The sequence below is a fragment of the Trypanosoma brucei genome, assembly GCF_000002445.2.
Source record: "Trypanosoma brucei brucei TREU927 chromosome 11 chr11_scaffold01 genomic scaffold, whole genome shotgun sequence".
Taxonomy (NCBI): domain Eukaryota; phylum Euglenozoa; class Kinetoplastea; order Trypanosomatida; family Trypanosomatidae; genus Trypanosoma; species Trypanosoma brucei.
The window spans coordinates 834,651-861,891 of NT_165288.1; the positions used below are offsets into that span (position 1 = coordinate 834,651).

Below are 27,241 nucleotides of genomic sequence, written 5' to 3' on the forward strand. Positions count from 1 at the left end.
ATATTGTTCGGCTTACTTACCCGCACCGGACCAATTTCACAGCTTTCACACATTTAGGGTTGGAAGAGACAAGAGCATCCAGTAGAAAGAAGAAGAATCAGGAGTTCATAGTGAAAAGGGTTTTCCGTCATGATGCAAGGATCAAAAATCCCATCAGCCCCCGGCTAGTGTTTGGGTGTGAGTAATTTACCTACTGTGGAGCCTTCCCACCACGCGGAAGGTATATGAGGCACTACAGTTCCAAACCCACAGTAAGCGCGATATCTAACACATTCAACAGTTGAATCATCGGCATATGCGTGTGTACATGTGCATATGCATGTGCGTGGCCCTTAGAGCTTTTCCTTCACATGTACTACCAAGTTGAAAGGCAAAGGGAAAGAGATGCGAAACAATAAGGCAAAACAATGGCATAAAAGTGAAACACAGAATTAGTATGTGACACACAAGGGGAAGAAGCAGGCACCACTGTCGGCAGTTGCGCATAACAGCGTGTTGAAGATAATCGGTGATAGACAACCCACTGAGAACTTTCCGTACAAGCTCTCCTGGAGACAAGGGAAACAAGACAAAGTCAAGAAAGAATAACCTTTAAAAATGGCCGCTCAGTTTAGACTCATAGTCAGACAAATAAAGAAAAAAAAATACCTGGACATTGCTTTACCGTTTGCTCACCCAGCTTTTGTCATCACTGTAGATGAAAAGACTGCTATCCTTTCCTTCGCTAGCTTTGCCCCACTTGTTCTCATTCTTCAACTTCCATTTGTTACGGGTGCCACACACAACATATGATAGTCGCGGGTAGTGAAAGGTCACCGAAAAAACTTTGCATGAGAACACGTAAAAACGAAAAAATTGAAGGGAAGGGAAAGAAAAGTGGCAGGGGTGGCATTTGGTTAAGTTTTCTGAAGGGTCAAACCCTAACCCATTCGTTCCATAGACACGTCTTACTTTCACTTCTCTGTCTCTTTCCTGCTACTTTGCTGTACATAAGGTGGAATTTGGAAATGTAAAATAGCGTGCGCAGAAAAAAAAAAAGAAAGGCACATATATCAAACAACCAAGCAACTACAGTTTCTACTCGGCGACGGCCACTTTACACACAACTACGTATTGTGGATAGATAAGGGATGAGTGAATGAATGAGGAGAAGCGAACTTATTCTGCATAATAATAATAATATTAATAATAATAATACAGACCATGACAACGGATAACGCCCCGCCTCTTCCCCTTGCATCTCATGTCACCCCTCCCCCGCTCCACTCCGCATGCTCCACATGTACAGTTCGAGCGAGCTTCCCACCCTATTCCATGCCTAACTAAGCGAGGTCGGTATCCGCACCAGCGGCCTCAAGTTTTTCCTTAATATCATTCATAAAGGGCATGATGCGCTCGCGCTGGATGCGAAGGTTGGCAACAGCTTCCTCACCCTCCATTACTGTTCCATCATCATCCCAAAGGTCTGTGCAATCCTGCACGTACTGGTTTTTCGTACCGTACCGCTCGAAAACAAAGTATCGAATGGCCAATGCCTGGACGAGGATCACACTGCAGGTGATCTTCAGTAGCGTCTTCATAGTAGCACCACTGATGCCCGTTTCACCAGGATTAGGGTAAAAGTACGTGCGTGCACCGGCGGCGGCGGTGCGTGCAAGTGGAGTGGAGCAAACGCAACGGCGGAGCATCTTCGTCTGGTATGTCTCTGCCTTGTTATTGTTTTTTTTTTTGATGAAGCTGATGTCTGTACACTGTTAGTAACTGTACAAACTCTTTCCTAACGCTACTACTAAATGTATCACGAAAAATACTACCTTCTATTTTCTTTTTTCTCGATATATGCTATCTCTTTGTGTATGCGGTTTAACCCTGTTGAGAACAAAGAAATTGTAAAGGGGTGAAACCGAGCTACCGTTTGCAACACGTTCCCAAGCGGACAGGTGTTCCCCCAAAATATGATCTCAGGAGCAGAGTGCGGCGAAGGGTGAAAAAAGTTAGAATAGAGTGAGTACGTATATATAATTACTCGGCATTAACCTTTTACTTTAGTCGAGTTCATCACCGCTAGTCATAACGTAGGCGTCGACGATATCGTCCAGAAGCGGCAGCACATGTTCGTTAAGGAATTTGCAGGTGTCAGCCTGAACCTTACCCGCAGTTACCGATGCCTGAAGATGTTTCTTTGCATTTAACTCTTCTAGTAGCCCAATACCCGCCTCGGTTTGCATGAGATTCGCAGTAATTTCCGCGAGCAGCATCTCGATTTCCCCAATGTGTTCAGCGCCATCACTCAGGCGCTCAACACACACACGAAGGCAGCGGCTGCGCAGAATCCCAGGGTGTCGCTCACGCTGGAAACTGCAGTTGCGAAAACACTGTGCTGCCAGCAACCGATGCCGCGGGTTCAAGGAACTAAGACAGTCTGAAAGAGCCATTAACCAGTCGTCATCTTCCAGCAGAAGCTCCTGTCCGTCTGCTACGCGCGTGACGTTTAGTAAGATCTGCAAAATCCACCGCTGAAGGTCACGGGGAACTGTCTTGTTCAACTCCTCACTCTTGTTTCCGCCACTGTTACTACGAACCGCATCCCCCTCGCTAAGTTTCTTGTTGTCATCTCCCCCATCTTCCTGCTGCTGCTCCCCAGCTACAGCAACCTCAACACTGCAACCATCGTCAACAGTAAATCGGGTGTAATATGTCAGCAACTTTCCCAAGTAAAATCCACGAAGATCTTCATCAGTCACCTGCAACAGATCATCTACCGCGCTCACGTGACTTGCCGTCAGGTTGCTTAGGAGCATCAACGTCATTTCCTCCAACCCCCGCTGGAGCGACTGGGGATGATCAGAGGCCTCAACGCTGTCAATAAGTCGCATAGCCCTGCGCACAACCTTCTGGGTCACAAGAACCTCCGTGCATGTGCCATCCGCGGCGCAGTTGATGAGTACAGTCAAGACATCCCCCAACAAGGCGACGCTTCCCGCGTGCAAAAACTGGAGCAAGACGTCAATGCAACGGGGGCCGTGCGTAGAAGATGCGAGGAGAGCAAAGAGCTCCTTGTTGTCTTTGCTCTGTTGTGCAAGTCCCTGGACAGCCATTTTGCGCACATCCTCGCGTCCACTGCTAATGAACCCGAAGACCTCTACGAGTTCCGTCTCGCAGTCATCGCCCATTTTCCCGATTTCCTCACACCTTCACTACTTCGTTTCTTCGCTCTTGGTGGAAGCAGCGTACGAGCAGATTGATAACGATGAACGGTAACGAGAGAGTGCTAATAAATAAAAAGGTACAAAATTGGGAGAAGCGATGCGATGGGCGAACTGCCTGCGGTGGCAGTATATGTGCCCAACAACAAAATCTACCACCCGATTTCCACGCTTAACGAACGGTGAGAGTGGTGGGACAAAAAGGGTGAAAAAGGGAGCAACCCAGCAAGAGACTGAACCAACAATGCGGACGGGGCCTTGCACACCGCGGCTTTCCTACCCTCACAATACAGAACACAGCAGCGGAGGAACAAACGGGAGGAAAAACAAAGTGGGATTAGCGAACCTAATGTGAACACCAGCCCCATTCTTGCGTCTAGCCATGCATTTCGCCCTTATTTTGTTACACGTACCCTTTCCAACTCACAAACAGGCGCCCAGGAGGCCCTTGTAAGCACCCGCAGACACATGTATGTATACAAATGTGTATACGTGCACGCATCCGTGCGCTCAGGGAAAGAGATCAAAAGAGTGAATAAGGCCACCCACATCCTTCTGAGCTACATCAAGCGTACGAGCACCTCTTACCGTCTTATCTCCACCCCACACGTCACCATTTCGGTTGTGATGTCACAAAAAGCTGCTGTTGTGTTACAGCAACCTTTTTCGCCTCTTCCACTAAAAGATCATGCGCCTTCTGCCCGCATGCCATACGCAATGACCGCACTGCGGCGAAAAGATCCCGAGCGCTCTGCTGGGGCATGAGGGACGGCTCTACATAACCCGAGTCGTTTATCTGTTCAATAAGTTCAAAGACATGGCGCAGATACTCCACAATAACAGAGCTCCTCGATGCGGCAAGCCGAACGGAAAGCACAACCTCCTCTACGAAAACTTGCAGAAGCCATGTGACAGCAGTGACGCACGAACGGCTTCGGTGCACAACAGCCCCGCCGTATGTAAGGGCCTTTCGTGCCAAGCTGTGCAGCTCACGCATAAGCGCAGCCTCGTCCTGCACCAACTGGAACTCAAGCGTACGGTCTGTCCCACCAAGAGCCAAGTCGAGTCGCGCAGTAGTCTTCGCGTGCTGGTCCGCTGCCGTCCGCAAAGCAGCAAACGTCATCCAAAAGTGCGACTCAGCGAGCTCCATTTCAGTGGGTGTGGCCGACAGGGCAATGCTATCCCTTCGGAGGTTTGGTAGGATAGTTCGACGTATTATCCCTGCCACGTCTGTAATAGCGTCCAGCTCCGCGCGTGGTTCCGCCAACCAGAAAGAGCCACAGGCCTCGAGTGAGTGACGCAAGGCGACGATGAAGTCGTCAGGTGAATCCGCATGCATCGCCCGCCACATCACAGCCTCTGCAAGGGGATTATGCGTCAGCAGGGTGGCGGGTTCCACCTTCTGGTTCAGCAACCGCATCACCTCGTCGTGTACTTCACTCACTGGATCAGCCTTACAAAACATCTGTACCAGCTTTTCTTCTAGAGCTTCCACCTCTTCCCGTTTGGTTAGCTGCAGCTCTCGGCACCTACACGCAACAAGGAACGCAGCGTACACCGAGGCTCGCTGCCGTGCATCACGCAGACGTAAGTTCATCGCAATTACCGCCCTCATTGCGTCCTGTGGCGCGTAATGTGGAAGCTGCACAAGACTTTCGGCATATCGAGTGAGAGCCTCGGCAAGGCTAGTCGAGTACACTTGTACAGAACGTGAGTGTAACGCCTCACTGTACGCTGTATCAAGGCACAGTAACAAGTGGGAAACCAACCTAACGCCATTAGGGTCGCTTTGAGCAACACCTTTGACTCTGCTCAAATCATTCAACACATTTGTCCAATCCGCGTTGTCGGAGGAAAGAAAGTGAAGAATGACGCGCATTTGTAGCTTTTCCTCAAACGACACTGTGGCAAAGTAACTACTCTCAAGTCTATCGGCAAGACGACGCACTACTGACTGTGCCGTTTCGTCTTGCCAAGAGTCATGCGATCCAGTGAGTCGCTCTACCAGAGCCCCATATGGTGCCTGGACATTATGGCGTGCAGCCATCAGCGTCTTTGTAAAGCACAGCACCAGTGCAGAGCGAAGGTGACACCACACCACGTCCTTCCAGTTTCCCGTAGCGAAGGCTGGCTCCATAACATCCAGGTTGCCGCACAGCACTGCCGCAATAAGCCCATCCAAGCCTCCGCCTGCTGTTTGTCCCTCACTTGATGTGGAAAGGGCCACAGAGTCTTCATACAGCTGAGAAAGATTATCAAGTCGGTGCTCATTGCACGCCCACTCCAGATCCACCTCCCCGTTGCCGTATTCCCCGAATAAGGGCACCAAAGGTGTTGCGTTAAACCACGGTTCTGCCACCGTTTGCATCTGCGCGGCGCTCAGCAGGCAGCTGTACATGCAGTCTTTGGCCGTCACTGACAAATCTATGGCACGGTGAAGCTCACCACCGCGTAAGCACGATAGAACAATCTGTCGCAGCAGCACAGCCTCTTCAGGGGTGCGAGACGAAGCCAACTTCAGGGGTGCGTTCCCGGTGCGGTAAACCCGCTCCAGCCACCGGATAATAATGTTCATACGGCGGAGCAACGGTTGACGCTGCAGCAAGTCTTGGATATGGGCTTGATGAGAAACGTACCACTGCCTATGGGGCTGTACTTTCGCTATGCCAATAGCATCGGGGTTGTACTTCACAGCTTGTTCCGCATCCAGTAGAAGTTCTAATAGCAAACTCCACAAATTAGACTCCTCCACACGATTATCTCGTTTGGACCACCGCATGAACTGATCGGCTGTAAAGACAGAACGAACCACGGAGCCAAGATAAACTTCGGCAAAAGCCCGCGATGGGTGCGCCGAAGTGCTGTTCGTGTCGTTTGCAGCTCCAGTGTCCAACCAATTATCGTGGACAGCAAATATAGAGCCACGATCATAAATACTGACCTTCTCACCAAGTGGCGGCAACTCCACCATGCCATGCTGCTGCTCAAATGTTGTCAGCATGTCTTTAAGTGTCGTCGGCTTTCCTTCCACTATCCCCGTTGACTGCCGCGGTTAAGCCGCTTTTCCACCTTCTTCACCTATTGTATACTCACGAGTCTGTTGTTTACCCACTATTTTCACACACGTGCGCGACGTCGAACAACAAAAAAAAGGGGGAAAACTCTTTTTTCAAAAGGTAAAACACCCCAAGTTAAAAAGATATGCTTTACGGATGGCAGAGTTTTAAAAAAAGAAAAGGTGCAACCACGCACTCATAATCACATATATGCATGACAGCAACGGCTACACTACTTTTTGTAGCGAGAACGGTGCAGCCAATGATGACGCCCCATCGGAAAAACTACGCTGAAATGTGATGACACCGAAGTAGCCACATTCCGGACCCAATGAACGGCTCCCTCATTAAAGTGCTTTCATTTCAGATTCTTCCCCCGATCCGCCCAGAAGTAGCCGCTCATAATCCTTTGCTGGTGGGACTTTATCACTCATAGGTGGTCCATTCCAAACTTCTTCAATCGGTCTGACGCGCTCCCACGCGAACCCAAGCGCGACCCGCCGCTTCACCGCTTCCTCATCACTAATCTTACCATCAAGGGTGGTGCTCACTACAACCTTGGAAAGTGACGGGAAGGTGCTCATAGGCGGTTCGCGTCTTTCCAGGTACCGCGGCTGATACCAACCGAACTGCGGACTAACATCTGAAACGCTAGCATCAGGAAGAGCACTCATTGCTAGAGATGATCCCTCTACGTCTCACCTTCCCTTCTCGTCACGCTCTGTAATACACATGAAAAAGAAAGAAGTTTCCACGAATGAGTTCAACATATATATATATATATATATAAAGTTGTGAGGCAATGTCACCATACATGCAACCACACGTCCTCTCACAAGAGAGGAAAAGGGAAAAGCAGCTTAAGTACGTGTATATGTGTTTGGCATCAGTTTGAGAAGTTCCAACCACAGCACGTCAAACTTCACTTCGTATGCTGAGTGTCCGTTGATTGCCGCGCGACACGCCATTGCAGAGACCGGTGGAAATTCTCCACAATTGGGGAACGACGACGCCACACAGCAAAGCAAGGGGAAATCTCTATCCTTGAAAAAAAAACTGTGTATATTTATGAATATAACGTATAGAACATGCGCAAAACTGCATCAGCCATGTCAACAAAAAAAGGGCAAAACTGTAGCTTCGTGGTGGGGGTACATCAGAATCTATACCACTACTCATAAAAGACCACTGAGGTTAAGGAGTAGTTTCTCAACTACATCGGCTATTTGGTCCGTGTAGTTTGTGCCTTCTGGAGATTGACTGTTTGCAGAAGCTTGGAAATGCCTCAACTCTCTCTCCTTCTCCAGGGCAATAGTTTCCGCGCGCGTGTACCTCGCGGTGTGCTGCAGCAGCATCTTTGTAAGTTCCGGATCTGCAGCAACCTGACAACTGTCGGCTGCAGTAAGGTTCAGCAGCACACCAAAGCAATTGTACACAACGCGTGGGTCTTCATGACCAAGAAATACGACGCAAACCTCATCACATCGGTTCGATTCCATCCAATCACGCCCAGCATTAGTGAGACAAATGTTGCCCAGGACCCGGGTTGCCTCAACCGTTGCTTCGGTATCCCCATCAAAGAGGACGCCAGCAAGCATCGGTCCAAGAGTTTCGTACAACTGCTGGAGTTCCGCAGGGCCACCCTCGCTCTTTTCGAGGGAAGTAAAGAAAAATGAAAGATTGCTTAAGCACATCAGCGTATATATAAAGGTAAGGTGCCACTTCGCGACGTCAAAATCCTTGAGAAATCCCACCAAGAGCGGAGTTATCTTGCGAACGAACGCTGTCGAGCACCCAGGGCTCATTAATGCAACACCTACGAGCCATGTGACACTTTGCAGAAGATCTTCCTGCTCCGGATCCTCGAAATTCTGCGCGACCGGCTCGTCTTCCTTACCGTCCACTTTGAGCTGGGCAATGTGCGTCTGCACTAGCCGAAGCAATATTTGGTGATGGTTCTCCATGAACCAATCTCGCATTTCTTTACTGCATTCTACAAGACGTGCCAATACGCTGCACAACCGGGTGACTATTATGCCCCCCACCTCCATGCTTGACTCAAGCGCAGCAACCACCACGCGGCAAGTCCGAATGTTTTCCCGGTAGTGCTCCAAACAGGTATCGTTGAAGACTGTTTTGGACATTGTTCGTGCCGCGGCCTGTACGACGTCCATATCATCACGGAAGTGATCAAGCGTATCAATGACGCGGTCGAGGGAGCCAAGCTTTCGCAGGTGATGAGAGTACCCAGCACTGAAGTCCCGGAAGAGCAAACAGGTGGACGAAAGTAAAGAGCGGATCAGATTTTTATTTGCTGGAGAAACCTCGGGTTGAGGAGGAGACGATGAGTTTTGAAACAACTGTATAATGCGCTCCACCAGGGAATTTGTGCTGGGGATGGTTCCTAGGGTGACCATCTGAGATAGCATTGCCTCACTGCTACTGCACGAACGAAGCGCCTCAAGCGCATCCCACAACACGCAGGGCTGGCAAAGTAGAAGTTCATCATTTTTCAGCAGTTGTACAAGTGGTTGTAAGAGCGATTCCCGCACAACAACCTCCTCAAGTGATTGACCTTCAAGCCCAACTTCACATAGCTCGTGCAAACGGCGTGTAACTACCGGAAGGGAGGGAAACCTATTAACATCGCAGTAGCGCAAAAGAATAGACGCTGCACACACCGACACTTGCGCGTCCGTCTTCGGGGACAACACAATATCCACCAAACGCCCAGTTAATGTGTCCCACAGAACGTGCTGGGGTTCACACAACCAGCGCTTTAACTGGTTAAGTTGCTCGAGTTGTTGTGGCGGTGCATCTTTCGCACTATCAAGAGAAGTAACAAACGCTATGGGATCCATCCGTTGCTGGTTAGTAGTTAACTTTGGCGGGTCGTTTCCACTAGTTGGGTTGAGTGCGGTGAGACGAGTTACGCGCTTGGGAGCGAACTTTGGTTGGGTCCTTGGTGGAGTGTTCGGTGGCCGCTGCTCGCGAATGACAGCACGCGCATCGCGCAAAAGACGCACAACACGCGACCCAACAACTGCTATCTCTGGATCTGATCCCTCTAAAGGTGGTGGCGCAGGGGGACGAGTTAGCGTACACACAGGTTTGCCCCCATCTGCCCTCCGCCCAACAGGGCGCGGTCTCATTACAGGCGGTGCCTATTTTGTTTCCCTTAATCTCCTACTCGTACTACGTCTCTGCTTCCCAACTTCCAGTTTTACTGGTGGTCGGTCAAGAACTAAAACCTGAGAGGGGCCCCTTTTGGTGGTCAGGTAGCGAAAAACAGCAACGGTTGCTGCCTGACCCCCCCCCAAAAAAAAAAATCGCTTAAAGGATATCAAAAAGAGAACCCGAAGAGGAGGTGGAAGGTTGAGACCCTATCTTGCACAACAGCAACTAATATGCATACAGTTTACGGCATCACACAAGCAATTTAAGATGGGGCGAAACTATATTCACGGTCGGCGGGAGCAGAAAGATGAGCAAGCCCTCTCCAAGGAACCTCAGGCACCGTCCTTCTCCTATTTCCCACAAATCAACCTCGGTCAAGCCATTCACCAGGGCGCAATGTCGGAAGAAGGGCACGTGTAGAAACGCAAGGGTTGGAGCCACTACACTTCCCAAGGTAAACGGGTGGTCAATTAATCCTCAATCTCAATGTATTTCCTCATTTGATTTAGAATGCGCAAGCGCTCGGCATCCCTAAGAACCCTCTCACCCGCGCGGTTGCCATCATCCGCTTCCGGATCCGCACTAGCGACGCCACCACACCGGTCTCCACAAACCGAAAACCACGACAAGATGTCCGACTCCGTGGCAGACATTAGTCGACAACTAATGTACACGGCACATAACCTACTCAGCCGCCCGTGGCCGACAAAGTCTGCAGTAGCCATCAACTCCATGAGCTTCTCCTGTTGCTCGACCTCCCAAACGCCCCCTGTTCCACCAAAGCGATCAAGAAAAGCGATGTCATGATCGGGGAGTAGCGAATGCACGTCGTACCCGAGTCCCCCACTTCCACTACATGTAGTGCATGAAATAGGCAATGTCACAGTTTGCCCCCCCTTACACTCGCCCTCTGCAACCCCAGCCATACGCTTGGCCTGAAAGGCCATGTACTCAACAAGGTTGTGCAGTGTTTCGGTGCTGGCAATCGGTACGACACCCTCGCGCTCGCCGAGGCCCTCCGCCGCCTGCAGCCACAACGACTGAGATGTGAAGACCGGGTCGAGGGATATAAACACACGATCCCCGTTCATCGAGATGAGCGCGAAATCACCCATGTGATGAGGCTGGGTGTGCTGCGACGACGGAACGGAAGAAGAACCACCAGCGATGTACGAGCTGTGGGTCTAAACGACCGTTAAGGAAAGAAAAAAAAAACGAAGCACAAAACAGAGTGACAGTTGAAAGGAGTACAGCACATTCGGTAAACAGCGAAAGCCAATACTTTTGTTGAGCACGGACACACGTGCCACAACAGCTGCCAAGAAGACTCCAGCGCATTTATAAACCAAATGAATGGCATAGTGGTGGAGAGAAGTCAGGCCACCACATGCCACACACACGCGCACAGGCGCCTATTTTTTCTTTGTGGCAAGGCGGGGAGCAGCCGCAGCGAAAACGGCGCTCTTGTTCACTGGATTCGGAACCGTTAGTTCGAGTGTCAGCGCGCGCGCCACATCATGCCATGAGTGTCGCTTCACCGTAGGTTGAAGCTGAGGCACACTGCCATTCTTGTCGAGCACGTACAATCTGCAAAGGTCCACCCACATTTGATCATTAACGTCCGCTGTCACTTCTGGTCCACCAGAGTTTGACACGGGGTTTGGAGTCGTAGCTATGGGGGGTGATACCGCCTTTGTCCCTTCAAATAACTTGTGCTTCAATTCACCACAGTGTTCACGCCATACTGCCGTCCCTTCCTCCACGACAGTCTGCAGTGCCTCGTGCACCAGTTCGCCTATGATGTTCTCCATTACGTGTGTGCCAAGCACATTGAGGACCAGTTGCTCCGCGGCTGACCGTGTGGCCACGCTGTGCGATCGATCCCGCCGCGAGAACATTTGCAACTCCCCCAAACAGCTGAACAGGATAACAGCCTTCCCGTCCTGCTGCAGACGTGGAATGGTGGGTGGTACGCCACCATCAGCCGACGCCTTATCGTCGGAACTGTCACCATTTAAAACCATTTTACGCATGTCAAGTATATCGAAAAAATGAGCTAGGCGCCTCTTCGAAAGAACAAACGATATGATACTACTAAGTTCAAGAGCTTCTGCCCGCGGCATCAGCCGCGCCACGCGATCCAACGTCTCCTGCCGCGCAAAGCTTTCGCCCAGGAACATATAATTCACAAAGCTATCTGACTCCACCGTAAGCGATACCTCGGACTGCGCGTCTACCGTCACACGGGGAAGTGAGTGGTGAAGCACTCCCTTCTCCTGTAGGTGGCGCATCGTGGAGGCGAGGCGCATGCGTCGACGGTCCTCCTTTTTATGAGTGACCTCGTCAACGTACCCAAAATCAAGACGAATATGCTTCCACAGCTGTTGCATTACCGCATTATGTCGCTCAGGGGATACAAAAGTCCTGCAAATAGCATGACGCGCTATGTGAGTGGTACTCTCTGCGTGGTCTCCCCACGACTCGTACGACACATCGCAAAGAAGGCACGTGTGAGACCGGAATGGTGTTCGGGTGGGGGCACCAAAGGTTTGGTCGGTACTGGATCCGACACTCAGAGGCGAAAAGGGGACGGCACGAATGAGAGAATGACGAGCCAGGCGAGTCATCGAACGCCGCAAGTTTTCAACACGTAACATGTTCAAAAACAGATACTGCCTCACTATATATATATATATATATATGTTTGCGCGATATTAAAACGGGCAATACAGACACAGTACGCGGTCGCAAATAGAGTCTGAAGCGGTGCTACCAAAAGGACAAAACGTTTCCTCCCCTGAGTTCTTCGTCTAAATTACCACTCGTAACGAGTATACACTGCGCCGTCGTGTGTACATCCGCAACGTTGTGTACAACAGAGTGAACCAAATTATAGCCGGGATAGAAAGAAAAACAATTTCCCCAAAGTTTAATATAAGATGGAGACGCGAGAAACACCACTCAGAGCAAATGCAAAGCAGCGGAGAGAAACACAGATATTAAGGCTTAGGGGGACAAATCAGAAAGGAAAAAGAAAAACTGCAGCCATGTTGAGGCTAACAAAGAACTCACTGACTACGAAAACTGTCAGCATACAGCTAGCCATCGACAAGTGAGAACAGCGTTGAGGTCTCAAGGTAACACTTTTCATTGGTGTGTGCTTTTTCCATCCCACCCACCCAGCATCATATCCAGACACTGCACCACCTTGGGCTGCTTAGGCCTTGATGTCGGTCTTGAAGTGGTTCCTGATCCTGCGGTGGACGACCTTCAGGTAGCGGCAGCGGCCAGTACCGGTGCGACGGCGTTTGATGGCCTTGACAGACCAGTTGTAACGTCGGCGCTGGGCGCGAGGGTAAGCGCAGGCAGCGCATCGCTCCCACTGCACATGGTAGGCGTTGCGCCCACAACGGCGGCACAAAATGTGCGTACGCCCGTGGCGCTGCCCCATCGACGTGGTGCCCTTTGTCATTTCGTTTCTCTTCTCACAGCTACTTGAATTACGAGAGAAACACAAGATTCAAGGGAGCCAAGTAGAATAAAATAAAACGGTACAGTGAGGAGAGGAAACTTTGAGAATGGAATACGTGTAAGCAATTATGGCATCTAGTCCTAACGCGTATATCACCGTAATTCAACATAGCAACCTAGAAACCGGAAAAAAAAAACAGTCGAGAACAGCGTAACGTGGGCCAACCAAATCGCCCTCACATCCCACCCTAGCGTACACATAACCAAGGCTGTGTAACTTGAAGGGGTGAGGGTTGAGTTGGATGGATAGGTCCACTTTCAGCACGTTCAGCGTGTCGGTCAGACTCAAATTGGTAACTGGTACTATCTGTGAAGGAATCTACAGCACTATGATGTTCCGTCTCATCGTCCTCCCCTCCACACTGGTTTGTCGAAATGGGAATATGCCAAGTGAGGGGGCTCAGCTCCTGTATGCACTGCGCGTAGGGTGCTGGCATTTCCCAATGAAGCAGCGTGCGATCGTCTACGCGCGAGCATTTGAACGCGATACGGTGGCGATCGCGCCAGCGGGAGAAATGACGGGGACTGAGAAGTCTGAAGTGATGATCACGCATCAAGTCGTTCGTCAAAACCAACACCGTCTTCCCCTTCTCCTCACGAGGAACGGCATCAGTCGGTGTGGTGAGCTCCAATGCGGCGTACAGCCAACAAAGGTCATCGTTGAGACCACTTGGAGTGCAATACAGCACACCTTCGCGACGCCACCTCGACACTAATGCTTTCCCAACATCTGTGACGTTGTTTGGTTCGCAGTGTCGTTCGTGTAACAGAACCAGCGGTTGCATGCCGCGGCGATAAGCCTCCTGCACAGCGAGTTCAATAAGTTCAAAATTAACGGACACATCAACAAAGCGGCGCTTCGACCAAGCAACATCCTGTGGTGCAATGTCGCTTTCTTTTCTTCCACGCCTTAAAAGCAGCTCTCGCTTGGCCAAGGCATACCAACTACTGAGGCCATAGTAGCCAAGGTTAGCGCCGTCCACTAGAACATCGATAGAGTGTCCGTGTGAAGAAATAAATCGTCGCCAGGTCTCAAACGCCATCCGCGCACGTGGTGAATTTTTCCGCCCGCCATCCATGGCAATCTGCACCACGTCACTCAAAAGCTTACTCTTTTGCAACGCTGTGAAACGGTGCCCGCTCAACACGCTGGAGCAAGAACAGCACGTTCCAGCAGGAAGCATTGCGTCGCTGTGTGGAAAAGTAACGTCTGTTACCTCCATCCCACCCCTCAAAGCCCAAGGCCGAATCACCTCTTCCGCTACCGCTGCAGACACGCCATCCGCGTGCCCCTGCATCTCCCGCAACAAGCAGTGGAGCGTGGCTAAAGGCTCACCTATATTTACACAGAGGCGACCGATTGCAAGGTAGTCTTCCATACTCAGATCCATCCTCTGCCGTAGCGCCTCTTCGTACACAGCGAAAGCCATGCGGCGGTCCCGACGTTTGCACCAGAAAGAAAGAAAGACAGAAACACTCCGCAAACGAAGCAGCTGATGGGAAACCATATAGGAAAACATCTTCGTAGCTCCAGCAGCATCACCGGCGGCACACTGTAGTCGTAAGATAACAGCCAACACACTTTCGTCGTCCCATAACCCCACCAAACCTGACTCCTGTACCTGCTTGACAAGGTCCATGGCAGTGTCCTCGTTTTTGGTGCGCTCAAGAAGAAATAACGCATTTGCAAACGCCTTCATCGAGAAGACAGACTGAGATAACCCCATGCGGATTTCATCAACCACCCCTCGCACGTCACCCGCCCCAACGAGTTGTCCGACACGACGCTGCAACTCCTCCACAGGTCGAATACTCTTCCAACGGCATTGAATGCTAGCACGTGCCAGCGTCGGAACAGGAACAAAGCGTGAAAATGCGGCAAAACCGTTCAACACGGAGCGCATCAGCACATAAGCGATAAACTCAGCTGTCCCTTCCCCACCCCTTCTCTCTGCATGTAATCCTCGGTCCCCAACCACGGTACCGTATAGAAAGAGAAATGGATACTAAAGGGGAAGGAGGTAGAAGAAATGAAAGGAGGAAACACCTGGCAAGATTTTACATAAAATTTAAGTGGAGAGAGGAAGCAGTAGCGGACAGTCACTGTATCCTTCACGAAGTTTGATGGGGAAGGAAATACAAGTAGACGTCACGTAGTATAATACAAAAAACCAGTAAAAAGGTAAAAAAAAAACTCCCTGAAGCGCTACTTTTTCCCGCAGTTGCCCTCACCCACCGGGCGGCCAACCCGCACCCGTGAGGAAGGGCAAAGCAAAGGCGATGATAAAGATGGGAATTTAAAAAAAAACACCAACTCGGCCGCTTCCAACAAGGCACCTCTCAGCGAGCAGATGGGGTTCGTCAACGCATGCGAACCAACTTATAAAGTTCGCGGGGGAAAGTACATTTCCCCATATCACCTAGAAGAGGGAACATATTCGCTTTTTCACGACGAACACGTAACAGAGTTGTAAAAGCCATAACACCAAGAATAGCAGCGGTACAAAACAGACGAGTATTTGAAAATGGCGACCGTACTCGGGTGTTTCCCGGTTTTTCGGGCACTCGGGTGGATAGTCCTTCCCCTTGTGCACAACCAAAGCAATTTGAAGGCTCGTAAGGGGGATTAGTGCCCATGCGATACGAAACACGGTGTGACCGCGAAGCACCAGAAACACAAAAATCGCCACAAAAGACACTATGGACATTGCAGAAAGCACCATTTTTTCATAGTTGTGACATTGCTTTGCGCTGGTGACCGTCACAACGAATATGAAGACGTTCAACTCGAGAAGAAAGAGCAATGCGGCGTAAACCATCCGCAAGAGGGCAGAGTACCGCTGTATGATTCGTTTGCTGTGGAAACTATAGCAAGCGAACCCAAAATTGTTAATTGAGGTCTGCGTCGTAAAGATCCAGCACAAGCGCAGTAACGCTAACAAGTATGTGGTGCAAACGGCAGTGCTTAGCATACGAAAGGGGTAGCGTTTGTTAAACGCCAACTCGCCGTCCACGGTGGAAACCAAATACATCTGACACATAAACTGCGGCACCGCCAAACAAAGGCAAAAGCATACGGTAGACAAAACCTGGGCAGCTGTGATGTCATGTATAATGTCCACAAATAATCCACCTCTGTTTACAAAACAGTAGCGCACGTAAGTGACGATGCTCACAATGTTGTACAATGGCACCACTGGCAGGACATGAAGATGGGGTGACGGAAATGGAAATATCACGTTACCAAATACACGGTTACGCTCTCTCGCCCGCATCAAAAGTATCATAGCGATAAGATGTGAAGCATAGCCAGCACCGTATACAATGGCCGTGTATAACGCATAATAGCTCTCTGGATCCGAGGTTAGCCAATGCACCGACACCAGAGCGATCCCCACGTTACAGAGAACCTCTGCGAGGGCGCTAATCACCATTACAAAAACAGCAAGATGCCACCCACAACATGCGTTGTTCATCCGAATAAAGTGTTTGCTCCCAGTGAACAAGTGTGGGTATTCGTACAGGAGTTGAACAAACTCAAAGCCACTGTTCTCTACCACACTGTACTGTTCGGCATCGAGACGCACGAAACGGGGCTTAAATAGTGGGAGCAGGTACTCAAACACAGCCTGAGGAACCCGATCAACCTCCGTGGAGATGAGGGCATCGATGCAGCGCTGCAGCTCCTGTTGGACGTTGTAATCGTCCAAGTTGAGCTTATTTGACTCCAACAACATGCGCACAAGGTAGGGGTTGAGCCGTGCCTCTTTCAGCTCCTCAGCTGTGACAGGGTTCTCGACAGAGCGCCCAGCCAGAGCTGCTGCAACGAGGTGACCGAAACACTCGTTGGGACTCTTACGGTAGGCCCGCAAAGCAGATGACAAGTCAACCCGTACATCAAGATCCTCCATATCCAACTCATCCTCTTCTTCTTCTTCATGGTATAAATAACTATTGTCATCATAAACTAAGCCTCGAGACGCAACCGCACTGCCTGCACCCTGGGGAAAAGGTTCACTCAGACGGACAACCTCCAAAATGGGCTCGCTCCCGCTTGCATTAGTAGGCGGCCTGCTTGATCTGTTAGGTTCCAGCATATTTTCCATTACACGATCCATGCCCCCCTTGATGTAACGCCATAATCTTGTAGCTACACCCTCTGCCGCGTCATCCTTCGCTGGTGGAGAGGACAACATCTCCGCCGGCGGAGCTATGGGAACCCAACGGCCGGGTGGTGGTGCGGCAACATTATTCACCGGAGAATCTGGGAGGGGTGAAAGCCCTCTGCTCGAAACCCTGGAGCCGAATCCAGTTTCTACGCCGGATGAGCAATAACGGTCTAAGTATTCAAATGCACCTGACACGTCGGTGGAAACGTTAGATGGTGACACGCCGGAACCCGCATTATTCCTCCCATGCATTTCTTATACTAGCACCTCTTTCTGTTCGCACCAGCTTATATAGGGGGGATAATGTGATGATAGGATTCCTTTCCTCCGTATAACCCCGACTTGTTCCGTCCAGTGTATTCCTTCCTTTTATTCGCAAGAAGGCAACACCCACAATAAAACAAGCCACCAGTGCTCACTTTGGCTTCTGCTTGATGTATTTCATGAACAAAAGAGGGTAACCCCTCCAGTTCGTAACAGAAAGAGTTGCCACGAACTATCAGAAAGTAAAGCGTTTAGAAGAACCTGCAAAAAACAAAAATATAAAAGAGACGCAATTGGAAACAGAGACAGTGCCTACAGTTTTTTAAGAAGCATCTGAGGAACAGCAACGTTATTGTTGAAGGGGGGGAAGAAACAGAGGTTTAAAAAAGATGGCAAAGTTAGATATTGTGTTTGTAGTGACAGCAGCACCTTTGCGTGGTCAGGAGGAGGGGAAACGGCAATACGAACACGCAGAGCTTCACTGTGCGCACACACACACACAACGTTTATATTTCTCCTTCATATGATATTAGGCTCACACTTTTAAGACAGTCTACCTTTAAACACATTTAATATTACCTTCCTTGCGCCGGTGCGACATCTGTGTCAACACTCATTCTGCTTTCACTTCCTTTTCTTAGCATGTGTTGGCATTTAGTGACTGGTCAAACAGCTTCTCATTGGAAGGAAGAAAATGAAAAGCTGTCGCTTACACGGTGGAGAAAATCGTAAATAACAACCGTTTCGTTTCCTATGTGTTTAGTCTTCACTCACTTTCATGTTCTTGTTGCTCTTCAATTGCCTTTTCTTCGCTTTCTAGCCTCCGGTATCTTGACTGAGCTATTCAATATGTTATTCGCGATTAGTAGTAACAACGATACCTGAAACAGTGACAATTAAAAAAAAAATTGTGTCTCAAGAAACCCACCCTTTCAATCGCTTCTCAGTCCCTGATTTTCCTCACACCACACCCCCCCCCTCCCAAAAAAAAAATAATACCTTCTCCTTATTTCGTTTCTCCTTTCCCTCTTTATCCTATATAATCCCTCTCCTTATATTATATTGACATGGGTGCATCATCTATCGTTCCCAAGAAAATAAAAGAGGAGCAGCTTCGTTAGAACCCGCCAGACTTCATTCAGGGGGGGGGGGTCGAAGGAATGCACCCGCTTGTTTTTTTTTCTTTTCTTCGAGTGTTATTCTTTCATGATTCATATGCGTGTGCAAAAAGGGGGTTGATGTAGTGATATTCTCGTCCTTTTTTTTTTTTACTTTACTTTTCTTTCCCTGTCCCCTCTCCCCGGTGCATGGCGTCGCCGGGTTCAAAGTACACGAAGAGAGAATTCGAATATCCATCCACCCACTCCCGTTACACGGGAGAAGCGCAAAGAACACACTAACAGTAACAACAACATTAGGATTAATCGTCGTCCTATGGTTTTTAAACAACAAAAACAAAAAAATCCCCTCCCTCTCCCTCATCCGCACGTACGTATAAAATAGACGTAGATGTGGGGAGAAAAGATACATAAAAAGGGGCGGGAAAGGGACCACATAACAGCACCAAGTAAAATGAAAAAAAGAAAGGAAGGAAGGAAGGAACTGTGAGAACGAAAGATAAACTGAGGAAAAAACGAAAACAACGTAGGAATACTACGGAGAGGTACGTAATAAAATGGGGAAGGAGGCGGAGGGATCACCGTGAATTCTCCCACACACTATGTGCGGAACAGAGAGGATAACGAGCACTCGAAATGAAGATTGTAAATTGCTTGCACGAGGAGTGGCGCTATCGTCAGAACGGTGAGTTTGTTGCACTTTTGCGAGTTGATATTCTGAGCGATAGAGTCTGACACAACGAGTTCAGTGAGCGCATCGCACTGTGAAATGCGCTCACACGCCGGATCGGTGAGGATGCCGTGAGTTGCGCACGCCACCAACCGCAGTGCACCCATGTCTCTCAAAAGTTCGCACGCCTTACAAAGTGTTCCAGCGGTGTCTACTATGTCATCCACGATAACGCACGTGTAGCCCTCAACATTCCCCACAGTCTGCATAGAGTCCACCTTACCGGGGCCGGAGCGGCGTTTGAGGATTGTCACGATGTGACTTGCACCGATACGATCTGCGAGCACATTCGCACGCTCCACACCACCTGCATCCGGTGACACAACCACAGTTCTCTCCCGGTCAAACCACGGTTGTCGCATGACATACGTGGCGAATTCTGGAAACATGAGGAGGTTGTCTACCGGCATGTTGCGGAAGAATCCCTGAATCTGGCCGCAATGCAGGTCGACCGTAACGACACGGTCCACACCCATGCACTGCAAAAGTTGTGCGACAGCTGAGGCAGAAATGGGGACGCGTGGCTCCGTTTTGCGGTCTTGCCGACTGTAAGCGAAGTAGGGCACAATAGCCGTGATGCGCTTGGCGGAAGAAAGCTTCAAGGTGTGCACGAGTAATAGAAGCTCCATCATGGCGGTATTGATATCGGTGTGCTCATTTGCTGCAATGGGTTGGAGAATGAAACAGTCATCGCCACGGACATCATCTACCACCTTGATGTTCAGCTCACCATTTGCGAAGCGCTTGATCTCTGTCCGGCAGAGGTCAACCTTGAGATATTTCGCCACACTCTCCGATAGGGCATAGTTTGCCGTGCCGGATATGACGCGAATACGGTAGGATGTCTCCACCTGCGGCTTGCGGTGTTCACGGTAAAAATATGTCTCACCAGCAGCGACACGCTGGGCCTTTGGCGTAAGGGCGTCGGCTTGCCCCTGCATGTTTGAAATTGCGCGCGAGGGACTCTGTCTAACGTAACCCAATTTCTTATTATCACAACGGTCAAGTCGGTAAACAAAATTTATAATGAGGAGAGGCAAGAACCAAATGGGATATGCAGGTGATGAGAGAACGCAAGTAACAGCAAAGAAGGCATATAAAGCAAAAGGGCAAAAACACGAATCGCACTGGAAGTAAGTTGGGGAGCGAAAAGAGAAAGAGAGATAGAGACGTGCGAAATGCATAGCACAACCCATACATATTTTGCAGCAAGAGACAATCCCTTCCTTTGGCAACCCCTTGACTCTTTATAATACCTGCGAGTCAATAGTGATTTTTTTTCCCGGAGAAAGAGAACAATATACCAAAAATGTCAAAAAAAAAAAAATAGTTCCGTCTTGCTTTTTTTTTTTGTTCCAAAGAAAACCTCTTTCTATTTCTGATTTATAATTACATATATATGTTAAAAAAAAATGAGGAAAAGAGGATGAAGCTATTCTCAGTTCGTCATGCGTAAATCCCTACAAAAAAAAAATGGCCTCCTTTGAGTTTCTGCACAACCGCACGGAAAACCAGGAACCAAGCAAAATAAGATAAAATAAACAAAATGGTAACCGTGGAAACAGCTTCACATATCTTCATATAGGGATCGACACCCGCGAACTCTTCACCCCTCCTCTGCTGTGCAAACACGTAAACGGTTACGATAGATAGGACTGTTACTAACAGTAGTTGGTTCTCAAAAGGAAAAAAAACACGAAAACTAATACATGTCAAGACGGTAACGCCACCATTGAGGGATGGTTTCTCACCGGGTAGCATCCCAACACGGATCCAAAAATTCCGGGTTATGAAGTAGTAGGAGAGAAGTAAGGAACAGAAGACAATGGAATAAACAGAAATGGAATTAAAGAGAAAGCAGTTATCACGGGTGAAAATAAAAACAATAATAATAATAGTGGCAACAACAGTATTGGGTGAGTGAGTGGGTGCCCAGCAAACGTTTCTTCAGTTCATCGAAACGCCTCCCACTACAGCGCCAAAGCGTCTGCTATAATGGAGTTAGTGAGACTGTTAATGCAGAAACCGCATGCGAAGCCTCACAGCTGGATTCGATACATTGAATTGCTCGTCTGTCATAAGTTGTCGGGCCCCTTCACCCATTTTCGGTACATCCAACGGGTGCCGCTTTTCCAACACCACCCGCTGCGCCTCCAGTTGGGCCTCATGGGCCTCACGTAAAAGTCTGCAACAGCCACATCCACTCACGCACTGCGGTCCACACTGCCGCAGCCTACGTCCCATCCTCTTACTTTCACCTAGTCGATGTGACGCTAAAAATAGTAATGATGCCGTTCGGATACAAAGAATAACCAACACATAAGCCGAAAGGGGGAAAGGATAAAAATATCGAAATGTGGGAAGTGAAGATGGAAACCTGGTAGTCGCGGAAACAGACACAAACATCGCTTCAGCAGCGACAACTGTAGAAGGGAATGTAGACGGGGTACTTAAAGGATGTGAACTCCAAAGATGAATTCGCCTCCAGCTCACACAATAACAGAAAGAGTAAAGACCGTATGGCGGCACCCTCTCGATAAACAAAACAAAACAAAAAAACAATGTGTAAGGGGATGCTTACTTATTTCGCTAAGCATGCGGACAACTAAAAGAATGAATAAATGACTGAATGAAGAGAGAGAATTTCGTTTCCCTCCTGAGTTACCCTCCTAGGGCAAAACAAGGTAAACTAACTGAAAAAATATACGATCAATGCATACACACAATGAAACCGAGAGATAAAAAAGATTTTGAACGTCTTGACGAAAAGACGGCGGGTAAGTTGCCCGCTTGCACGACAGTTACCAACCACCATCACATTTTGCTGGAAGGTGACAGTTCCCTTCGCATTCCCAATCTCGTGGATGCGCACCAACACTAATGGCAATGAGGTCAGATTACGACACATTAGAATGATGTCGTCACTAAAGGGTTCATCTAAATACCATACCAATATCGGACGATTCGGAGGAAAAGGGAGAGGAAGGGGTTGAAGAAGCCCTGAGACGTGAGGGCCCCACCCCATCGGAGCGCAACCCCCGAAGTACGTTTGTGCTCAAAGGAATAATCTCTGGTGACGCCACACCGCTCGCTGCAACCACATCCCATTCGCCGCTATCAGAACTGAAGTAAAGGGAAGTAAAGGACGAGCAGTGGCTCAAATGCGCGTCAACAGTGTTTCCCTCGTCCCCTTGCTCAGAAGACCATGCGAACTCCTCCGCCCGTGCGAGGAGTTTGGCCTGTTCAGCCAAGGCATACTCGAAGTAGCGCACACGGTTAGTGTATTCCTCTTGCTCCACCGCGCTCCGCATAACATCTTCCCCTTCTGCTAAGTCATTGAACGGACTATTTAGGTCGACAATCTTTCCGTGGCTCCTGCACGCCGCCCCCGCACGTTCCACTGTAGCGGAACCAACCACTGTTGTGCAAATACGAGGCTGGGTGCGAACACCTTTCTTAGACCACATGGACACCGAGAGCGAGTCGTAAGCACCCGCTTCAGCGCTGCTACGACTTGCCAATGACGACCCAGATTCCTCCCAGTGGTCAGTTTCTAAAGGGGCAACATCATTCTTCATGTCCCTCATAACATCACTATGCAACACCTCGCTGAGCCCCACATCAGTTTCCATACGACAAGGCTGCTCTGGGAATCCGGCTGCAGTTTGCTCAAGCACCACTAAAGCTTTCTTACTGCTCCCATCTCGATGTACTTGCTGACGAGGCTTTAGATGCGGCTCACGTGCCTGGAGGTGATTATTGAGGGTGTCTCGGCTGTGCTCCAGAAGCGTACGAAGAGACACAGCCATTTGGCGTGGAACGGAGACGGTGTTGACGCTTCTCTCTGCAACGAGTATGGCTTCCTCAAGCTCAAATACGTCGGCTGACCTCAATGCCTCCTGTAGCTTCCTCATAGCGTTCAACGGCGAAAATAATGCATCTTTGCTGCCGTTGCTACGTTCGTCGTTTCGCAACCCTCCTGCCAAGTTAGTCTTGCACTCCATCGGCTGTTGAACCAGTGACAAAACTCAGCGGGTTTCCTAGGGGGGAAATTGATGGAAAAGAAACAACGGAGGTTAAGTAAACTTAAAAATAACCTTTTGACGAAATGATAAGCCTGCTCCACCGTGAACAAAGAGCAAACGATCGTTTAAAATAGTAAAAATGTTGTCGGTCGAGAAAACAGGCGCCGAGGATTCGAAAGGGTGTCGACGTGCATCGCCCTTTGACTGAACGGTGGTCCAAAAAGAGTGGTGCGACGCAGAATTACCATGGGGTGGGAGGCAAACGCGTGTAGAAGGAGGGATCGAAAAGGCAAGCACACTTCCCGCCATCACTTAAGAGTCTTTGAAGTGTGACAGCGAGGTCAACGCGCACGCTGCAAAGTGTGCGCCGCGCAATTTTGGTCCCCCATTTCATTATTTAGATTATCCAAAAACAGCCAGATGAATTTGCACACGAGTAAATCCCCTAAAAAAGGTATGGTTCCGTGCTTATCGCTCCACAGGCGGTGCTGAAAGGGTTATTAAACCAATGACATTTCCCATTCGACAAATCGTCACACGGCCCACGTTCATTTAACTCACGATGATGCTACTGGCCTTTCCTGCCCTTGGTGCCATTCTGCCCCGAGAGGAACTTGTCCTGTTCTTCCCGCGCCAGGCCAAACATCTCTCTCATCCACTCCACCGTCGCCACCTCATCCTTCCATGGCCTTACGAGCGGCCCTTCTTCCTTGAATCCTCGCAGGTACAGCTGCGTAACGGGGGCATTCCAAGCCACGATAGGGTTTGTAACGCACTGGACTAGAAGCACAAGAGGCATCTCCCACCGCAAAGCAACAAAGAGTCCAATACAAACGGGAAGCATCATTTTCAGAAAAAACATCTCGCGCCACTTTCCAAAGTCGTAGTCTGATACCGTCATGCGTTCCCACTCACCAGTGTACGTATCCTTCACCTGCAGAATTCGTGTGTCCTTGGTATCCCAAATACGAGAAAACATGTAGATCATTACCGCAGCGAGCACTGCGTGCACTGAGTAAAACATGTATTGAACAACCGACTGCACTTCTGGATCTGTTTTGTCAATACTCCAGCCCGTTACCATAACGAGTCCTATTAGTATAATGTTCATGATTTGACGCAAAACTCAACACCCAATAGATACGCTGACACAGACAACTTTGCGAGCTTTAAGCTCCCTCAAAGTTCTTCACTCTTGCTGTGTTGCTCAAATCTTCTCAGTTACGCTGCGACACTTGTAGTTCCCTCTTCGGTGGGTTATGAATCTCTACTGGTGAAATAAACCGCAGTGCGCAGCCGATAAACACAATCCACAAAGAAAGAAGGCGAAAAGAAGGGGTTATGGTACCACAACGCGCAGACAACATAGTAACGGTAAGAGACAATGAGTGAGGAATTTAGCCCCGTGTGTTTGAGGGAATATCGTTGTAAAATGGCTGTTCAACGGGGGAAACCAGAGGTGACTACAACATAAGCACCCCGGAAGTTTCACTGCAGGATGCATTCCTGTCCTCCTCAACCCCCTTAAGGAAAACACACATTTGTGTGGTGGTCTGTGCTGCAGCAGGCATTTTCATTTATCCTTAGCAGTGTTTCCCTTCTCGTCACCAGCATTTCTTTATTTCCCACATTCATTTACCTTTTTGTTTTTACTCGATTCATTTTTCCTCCCCCCTTCCTACTCCTTATTCACTCTCGTCACCATCACTTCATCAGTGACCGCCAATTCATCGGCCTAAAAAGATGCAGCCCAGCGTAGTCTGTTGTTATCATCATGCCCGGTATCTGCGGATGCCAATGGGCCTCCTTCGGGTGCTCAAGACCTTGGTGTTGGAACATCAGCTGATCCGGGATCCCACTGAGATCGGGACGCCCAAAAAGTTCCCCAACAACCTCCTGCTCCTCACTGGGGTCACGCTCAAGACTCAGGTCCCAGAGTGTACACTGTCCATCGTCACCCGCGACGGCAAGGACGCTCTCATTATGTAGTGAGAACTCAACGGACGTGATGCTTCCACGATGCCAGGGGAGCTGCTGGATCGGGACCCCGCTGCTCACATGGCGGAGATCCCACACAGCCACAGCACCGCTGTCAGCACCCGTCACAAGAAGGTGAGAAGCCTGCAGCGCCTTGTTCCAATTAGCAACGTTGATGTCAGTGGGATCGGCTTGCCAATGTATCTTCGAACCGCGCATATCACGCGTATCCCACACCTCAACCGTGCCGCCAACGCGGGTTGCGATGAGAACATCCGTCTGGGTAGGGCTCCACTGAACTTCCTCAACAGATGGTGCCCCTTTCTCGCTACCCACGGTATTACTAGCGACGGCAGTCCAGCGACCGTCCTCGGTTGGTTTCCACACAAATAGATCACCATTGCAATCACCAGAGGCGAAGACACCCTCCGAAACGCTGCTCCAGTCAAGCCCATAACCCTCCGTTTTATGGGATGTTGACGGAGTGCAAAACAGTAGTGATGCTTGTTTCCTCTGTGCCCCCGAACGCACCTGCTCTTTTATCCAATTCGGGTAGTCGCAAAGCATCCCTATTTCCTTTGCAATATCGAACACCTGCACATTCCCCGCGTCAGACCACACCGCCACCAAATTTTGGTTGCGGTGTGCGCATCGTATACGGTTGGCAGTGCCGTGGTGGGAAATCGTCCGATGGTGTACAATGGGCTCTCCGTTATTCACCTCAGGTGCCTCATCCTCATTGCTGTCTTCGCTTTCACCCTCGTCACCTATGTAGCTGTCATCACTGTCGCTATCGCTGCCAGCATCATGCTTCGTGCGACAAATGTTAGTAACACGCAAGATGTACAACTGATTTTTAGATGACTCCTCTGCTTGCGAACCACACACCAGGGTCAGTGAGAGTGGGTACTTTGTGGTGCAGCCGCCACCTGTAGAGGACTCTTGCTCCCGAACCACATGAAACGAGAGGGAAGGATATTCCGTCCGCAACTGAAAAAATGAGTCATACGCTTTGTTAGAGTAATCCAACTTCTGACATTGTCCCTCCGGGTCGTCAACGCAGTCACTGCGCCAGACCGTGGGGACCGTATCGTCTTCATCATTTTCCTGCTTGGTCGAATCGTCATCAAATGTTACCTTCCGCAACCCCTTTACCATGGCTTCTGCCTCGCGTTGAAACTCGGCATAATCTTCGTCGTCTTCGTCATAACTGTCAACAATCTCCTCCTCCACTCCATCATTAAAAGGCTCATCCACGCCGCTGCTATTACTCCCATCAGACTCTTCATCTTCTGACACATCTTCCCAGTCCTCGTCTTCCGTGGGTCCCTCTTTACGGGTTCCGGCGGCTCGCAGTCGCTGCCCTCCCTCCTCGTCCTCCTCAACACAACGCCGATGTTTGCGTTCAGAGGAGGTGGTGTCCTCCGTCCGCTCCACACGTTTAGCGGCTTTCCGCATCGCTAAGACTTACAGCGAAGAGGAACTTGACAAACGACAGTTGGGGACGTAAGAGGGAAGAAGAAAAGAAAAAAGCATTTAAAAAAAAAAGAATTAAGGTGATTAAGACTGGGGAGCACATTTCCCATCTATCAGGTGGGTGGACACAGCAGCAGCAAAGGAAATACGCACGAAAGTAATCACAACAAAGGGAAGAACGAAGAGAACAAAGAAAGAATGGAATAAAAAAAAATCTATGCGTAAAAAAACGCATGTGATGTTATTTAAAGTAAAAAAAAACATGTAAAAATGAAGAAAGAAAGATAGATAGAAAGGCTGCAGAACGCGAAAACACGTCACATTCATTACCTCTGAGTGCTTTCCCCACACTCTCTATTCGGTTATCTTATGTTTGTTCGGCGACTTACGTTACGACCACCTGCTCTCCTACGATCCACGGCTCTGAAGGACCTTACCACACAGGCCGGAGTAAAAAAGCAGAAATTAAGTTACACACGATTATATATATATATATATATATGTTTAGGTAT

At 49.4% G+C, this 27,241-nt stretch overlaps 15 protein-coding genes across 15 annotated transcripts, besides 6 other annotated features; all 15 read right to left on the reverse strand.

The window, feature by feature from the left end:
• Positions 1-1,167: 1,167 nt before the first annotated feature.
• Positions 1,168-1,197: a microsatellite.
• Positions 1,198-1,322: 125 nt separating this feature from the next.
• Positions 1,323-1,688, reverse strand: Tb11.02.0445 (hypothetical protein, conserved; the record flags this gene model as incomplete). Its single annotated transcript, XM_823282.1, has 1 exon — positions 1,323-1,688. The coding sequence occupies one exon, from the start codon at positions 1,686-1,688 to the stop codon at positions 1,323-1,325; it is 366 nt and encodes a 121-aa protein (XP_828375.1).
• Positions 1,689-2,045: 357 nt separating this feature from the next.
• Tb11.02.0450 (hypothetical protein, conserved) lies at positions 2,046-3,173 on the reverse strand (the record flags this gene model as incomplete). The annotated part of the gene is made up of 1 exon (XM_823283.1): positions 2,046-3,173. One exon carries the CDS (start codon positions 3,171-3,173, stop codon positions 2,046-2,048), a length of 1,128 nt encoding a protein of 375 aa, XP_828376.1.
• Positions 3,174-3,816: 643 nt separating this feature from the next.
• Tb11.02.0460 (hypothetical protein, conserved) lies at positions 3,817-6,207 on the reverse strand (the record flags this gene model as incomplete). The annotated part of the gene is made up of 1 exon (XM_823284.1): positions 3,817-6,207. The coding sequence occupies one exon, from the start codon at positions 6,205-6,207 to the stop codon at positions 3,817-3,819; it is 2,391 nt and encodes a 796-aa protein (XP_828377.1).
• Positions 6,208-6,609: 402 nt separating this feature from the next.
• Tb11.02.0465 (hypothetical protein, conserved) lies at positions 6,610-6,936 on the reverse strand (the record flags this gene model as incomplete). The annotated part of the gene is made up of 1 exon (XM_823285.1): positions 6,610-6,936. One exon carries the CDS (start codon positions 6,934-6,936, stop codon positions 6,610-6,612), a length of 327 nt encoding a protein of 108 aa, XP_828378.1.
• A 94-nt stretch (positions 6,937-7,030) lies between these two features.
• Positions 7,031-7,051: a microsatellite.
• A 386-nt stretch (positions 7,052-7,437) lies between these two features.
• Positions 7,438-9,414, reverse strand: Tb11.02.0470 (hypothetical protein, conserved; the record flags this gene model as incomplete). Its single annotated transcript, XM_823286.1, has 1 exon — positions 7,438-9,414. One exon carries the CDS (start codon positions 9,412-9,414, stop codon positions 7,438-7,440), a length of 1,977 nt encoding a protein of 658 aa, XP_828379.1.
• A 495-nt stretch (positions 9,415-9,909) lies between these two features.
• Positions 9,910-10,554, reverse strand: Tb11.02.0480 (hypothetical protein, conserved; the record flags this gene model as incomplete). The annotated part of the gene is made up of 1 exon (XM_823287.1): positions 9,910-10,554. One exon carries the CDS (start codon positions 10,552-10,554, stop codon positions 9,910-9,912), a length of 645 nt encoding a protein of 214 aa, XP_828380.1.
• Positions 10,555-10,851: 297 nt separating this feature from the next.
• Tb11.02.0490 (RNA editing complex protein MP46) lies at positions 10,852-12,096 on the reverse strand (the record flags this gene model as incomplete). Its single annotated transcript, XM_823288.1, has 1 exon — positions 10,852-12,096. One exon carries the CDS (start codon positions 12,094-12,096, stop codon positions 10,852-10,854), a length of 1,245 nt encoding a protein of 414 aa, XP_828381.1.
• A 24-nt stretch (positions 12,097-12,120) lies between these two features.
• Positions 12,121-12,141: a microsatellite.
• A 515-nt stretch (positions 12,142-12,656) lies between these two features.
• Tb11.02.0500 (60S ribosomal protein L37, putative) lies at positions 12,657-12,911 on the reverse strand (the record flags this gene model as incomplete). The annotated part of the gene is made up of 1 exon (XM_823289.1): positions 12,657-12,911. One exon carries the CDS (start codon positions 12,909-12,911, stop codon positions 12,657-12,659), a length of 255 nt encoding a protein of 84 aa, XP_828382.1.
• A 247-nt stretch (positions 12,912-13,158) lies between these two features.
• On the reverse strand, positions 13,159-14,874 carry Tb11.02.0510 (hypothetical protein, conserved; the record flags this gene model as incomplete). The annotated part of the gene is made up of 1 exon (XM_823290.1): positions 13,159-14,874. The coding sequence occupies one exon, from the start codon at positions 14,872-14,874 to the stop codon at positions 13,159-13,161; it is 1,716 nt and encodes a 571-aa protein (XP_828383.1).
• A 516-nt stretch (positions 14,875-15,390) lies between these two features.
• On the reverse strand, positions 15,391-17,391 carry Tb11.02.0520 (hypothetical protein, conserved; the record flags this gene model as incomplete). The annotated part of the gene is made up of 1 exon (XM_823291.1): positions 15,391-17,391. One exon carries the CDS (start codon positions 17,389-17,391, stop codon positions 15,391-15,393), a length of 2,001 nt encoding a protein of 666 aa, XP_828384.1.
• Positions 17,392-18,652: 1,261 nt separating this feature from the next.
• Positions 18,653-18,701: a sequence feature (T-rich).
• A 271-nt stretch (positions 18,702-18,972) lies between these two features.
• Positions 18,973-19,042: a sequence feature (GA-rich).
• A 79-nt stretch (positions 19,043-19,121) lies between these two features.
• On the reverse strand, positions 19,122-20,447 carry Tb11.02.0530 (phosphoribosylpyrophosphate synthetase, putative; the record flags this gene model as incomplete). Its single annotated transcript, XM_823292.1, has 1 exon — positions 19,122-20,447. The coding sequence occupies one exon, from the start codon at positions 20,445-20,447 to the stop codon at positions 19,122-19,124; it is 1,326 nt and encodes a 441-aa protein (XP_828385.1).
• An 817-nt stretch (positions 20,448-21,264) lies between these two features.
• Tb11.02.0540 (hypothetical protein) lies at positions 21,265-21,657 on the reverse strand (the record flags this gene model as incomplete). Its single annotated transcript, XM_823293.1, has 1 exon — positions 21,265-21,657. The coding sequence occupies one exon, from the start codon at positions 21,655-21,657 to the stop codon at positions 21,265-21,267; it is 393 nt and encodes a 130-aa protein (XP_828386.1).
• Positions 21,658-22,184: 527 nt separating this feature from the next.
• On the reverse strand, positions 22,185-23,255 carry Tb11.02.0550 (hypothetical protein; the record flags this gene model as incomplete). The annotated part of the gene is made up of 1 exon (XM_823294.1): positions 22,185-23,255. The coding sequence occupies one exon, from the start codon at positions 23,253-23,255 to the stop codon at positions 22,185-22,187; it is 1,071 nt and encodes a 356-aa protein (XP_828387.1).
• A 589-nt stretch (positions 23,256-23,844) lies between these two features.
• Tb11.02.0560 (hypothetical protein, conserved) lies at positions 23,845-24,387 on the reverse strand (the record flags this gene model as incomplete). The annotated part of the gene is made up of 1 exon (XM_823295.1): positions 23,845-24,387. One exon carries the CDS (start codon positions 24,385-24,387, stop codon positions 23,845-23,847), a length of 543 nt encoding a protein of 180 aa, XP_828388.1.
• Positions 24,388-24,980: 593 nt separating this feature from the next.
• On the reverse strand, positions 24,981-26,711 carry Tb11.02.0570 (hypothetical protein, conserved; the record flags this gene model as incomplete). Its single annotated transcript, XM_823296.1, has 1 exon — positions 24,981-26,711. One exon carries the CDS (start codon positions 26,709-26,711, stop codon positions 24,981-24,983), a length of 1,731 nt encoding a protein of 576 aa, XP_828389.1.
• Positions 26,712-27,210: 499 nt separating this feature from the next.
• Positions 27,211-27,231: a microsatellite.
• Positions 27,232-27,241: the final 10 nt, after the last annotated feature.